Source organism: Nestor notabilis, unplaced genomic scaffold, assembly GCF_000696875.1.
Source record: "Nestor notabilis isolate BGI_N333 unplaced genomic scaffold, ASM69687v1 scaffold33878, whole genome shotgun sequence".
In the NCBI taxonomy this organism is placed as follows: Eukaryota; Metazoa; Chordata; class Aves; order Psittaciformes; family Psittacidae; genus Nestor; species Nestor notabilis.
In genome coordinates this window covers 572-3373 of record NW_009939304.1, presented here as the reverse complement: position 1 = coordinate 3373, position 2802 = coordinate 572, and the positions used below count along the sequence as shown (strand labels likewise).

The 2802-nt window shown below is 58.0% G+C and overlaps 1 protein-coding gene across 1 annotated transcript in view; it reads right to left on the bottom strand.

The window, feature by feature from the left end:
* Positions 1 to 705: 705 nt before the first annotated feature.
* ELMOD3 (ELMO/CED-12 domain containing 3) overlaps positions 706 to 2802 on the bottom strand; it is a gene marked incomplete at its 5' end in the record, with an annotated part of 2595 nt that continues 498 nt past the window's right edge. Inside the window, 4 exons of the mRNA XM_010019790.1 lie at positions 706 to 881; positions 1324 to 1451; positions 1555 to 1631; positions 1961 to 2091. Coding sequence (XP_010018092.1) covers positions 706 to 881; positions 1324 to 1451; positions 1555 to 1631; positions 1961 to 2091 — 512 coding nt within the window. The remainder of the gene's footprint in view (positions 882 to 1323; positions 1452 to 1554; positions 1632 to 1960; positions 2092 to 2802) is intronic.

Here is a 2802-nt window from a genome sequence, read left to right as displayed (position 1 = left end):
CATGCCCCCACCACCCCCCGCAGCTCTTCCTCCATCACACCTTTTACCTCCTGATTTGGGCTTTTTCCCCCCTTTTTAGGCCCTGAGGATGTGTTTGCAGCCCCAAATCTGACCCCGGCAAACCCCACTCTGCCCTTCCCCACGCTCCAGCCGCAGGACCAGAAGTAGATCCGAGTCCCAGAGTCTCTTTTCCGTCCAAAGAAGCATATTTGGGTTTATTTTCCCTCCTTTGAATCACTTCTTTCAGTGCCAACACACATAGTGATGCCCCGGGGACACCCCACGTGCAGAGGATGAGCTGTCCCCAACAGCCAGCACCCCACCAGTAACACCCAATGGGCCATTCCGCACCCTCCTGGGTGCTGCCGGAGTCAGGATTGTGCTTGGCAACCCCATCCCAGTGCTCCAGCATTGCTAAACTGGGGGTACAGACAGACGGGAGCGTGGATGTGGGACACAGGGACTATCCCAGCCCCGTGGGTGACAAACGCACCCTCTCACCACGTTTTCCTCCTTCACATCCAGAGATTTCAGCCTGGAGAGGATTGTTTCGGGGGGTTATGCCACAAGATCTCTCCCCTCAGCGGCATTCCAGGCTCCTGGCTCGGCCACGGACCCCTGTCCTCGCCCTGCACCCACCATTGAGCCCCATAACTGGCACCAGGAGCTGATCCAGGCTCTCCCTATGGATCCTCTCCCGGTGTTTCAGACGAGCCGGGGCTCACCCTCCAGGTCGCACAGGCCGGTGAAGCTGAGCTCCCGGCCGGAGGGGGAAGGAGGGGATGGAGGGTCAGGACCCTCGGCTGTGGGGCTGTGGCTCACGAAGGCTTCCAGGGATTTCAGGAGCTGCTTCGGCTTCCTTTTGGTGGATAACTCCAGCTCTGGGAAGAGCAGAGGGAAAAGCATGAGGATGGAGAGCGGGGATGGGGTCAGGGATGCAGTAAAGCTGCTGCCCGACAGATCCCCTCGGGAAAGGTTGTTCCGTTTCCCTCACCAAACCCCGGCTGAGCTCAGCACCATCCCAAGATCCCCCCATAATGGAAGCCCAGGATGAAGCACAAGGATCTGGCAACAGCCAGATCTCGTTTGAAGTGGGAGCTGTTGGAAAATGCAGGGATCACCCCCCGCAGGGAGCCCCCCCCCCATGGGGCACTCGGGTAGTTAAACTTGAACAAACCGGGCGTGAAGACGAAACAAGGTGTGTTTGGGGGTTTCTGGGTGTTACGACCCCCAGCCTGGGCTCAGCAGGACACTAACAACATGCCGGGTTCGGCCTCCGGTTCTTTTCCTTGGGAAAGAAGGAGGAAAACCCAGGAAACAAACCCTTCAGGAGGAAGCAGGAGTCGGCGATGGTCTTGTGCTCCCGCTTCCAGACGCGGTAGAGCCGCAGGAAGGCGGCTGCATAGAGGTCGTTGAGCACAGCAATGACCTGCTGCCGGCGGTTGCATTCCCTGGAAGAGGTGGAGAGGGGCTGAGCCGGTGTCTGGAGCACCAGGAAGCAGCTCCAGATCCCAAATCCCCTCCTGGCCTGGCTATGGAGCTGCTGGAACCCACCGGGAGAGCCGCTCCTCCCTCAGGGCCTGCAGGATGATGCGGGTGATGTTCACGGACATGATGCCGAAGGGGAACTCCTGCAGGAGAAGGAATGTTATGGCAATCCCAGCACGCCGAGGTGCCCACGCTTCCTCCAGCCCTTCCACACCATCCCAAACCCATGGGATGCGGCCTGCAGGCAGCAAATCCATGCAGCAGGATAATGGTACTGAGGGTACAGGCTTAGAGGGATGCTGTGGGACGAGCCAAGCTTATATCCAGGTTTAAACCCAGTTCTATCCAAGATGAAAATGCCAAGTTTAAGGAGACGGGCTCCACTCGCTCCTGGTTTTCACCTGGATCTTTGTGCTTCCCACTCCCGGAGCATTAGGAATTGTCAGGGAGGTAGCACCATGGGAAGACCTGCCTGGGTTTCGTGCTGGGACAGTTTGAAGATGTCCAGAGCCAGAGGCAGCATCTGAGGGTCCATGACGAAGAAGAGCATCTGCATCAAGGCCAGCATCCCTGTCCCTCGCAGGTCTGTCCCGGGATCCGTGCCTGGAAGGGTGGGACAAGCCTGGAGTCACTCCCTGTCACCTCCCTGCTCCCATGGGCTTTTATACCACTCAAACCCTGGCAAATCCCTTCAGGAATTGCATCCTGAGGGCAGCTTTTTGAGGAGCTTCCCGAATGGGTGCTGTCACCTCTTCCCTGTCGGTGATTCCCCCACCCGTGTGCCCATTCCCAGCCCTGCTCTAGGAATGTGCAGTTTTAAGCTCGACCTACCCCAAGGCTGTAAAGCGTCACCCAAAGCCAGTTGTGGAGCCACAGCAGCCGCAGGGTTTAGGCTTTGTTAAACCTGTTCTATCAGGTCAACCAGCCCAAAGGTGCCAGCGAGGCCACATGTGACACCTTTAATCACCTTGTGTCTCTTAATGACATTGTTTTTCTTACCCAGCTGAGGCCACCTCAGTGACAGAGCCCTGACCGGGCCCGGGAATGGGACACGGCTCATTAGCCCTAATGAAGAGCATTAATGACACCACAGAGCTGGTGCAGGGCCTGGAGCACAAGTGTGGAGAGGAACAGCTGAGGGACCTGGGGGGTTTAGTGTGGAGAAGAGAAGGCTCCTGAAGGGGACACCTTAGAGCAGCTCCAGTGCCTAAAGGGGCTCCAGGAAACCTGGAGAGGGGCTTTGGACAAGGGATGGAGGAACAGGCCAAGGGGAATGGCTTGAACACCCGGGCGGGGGGGGTGAGATGAACGACA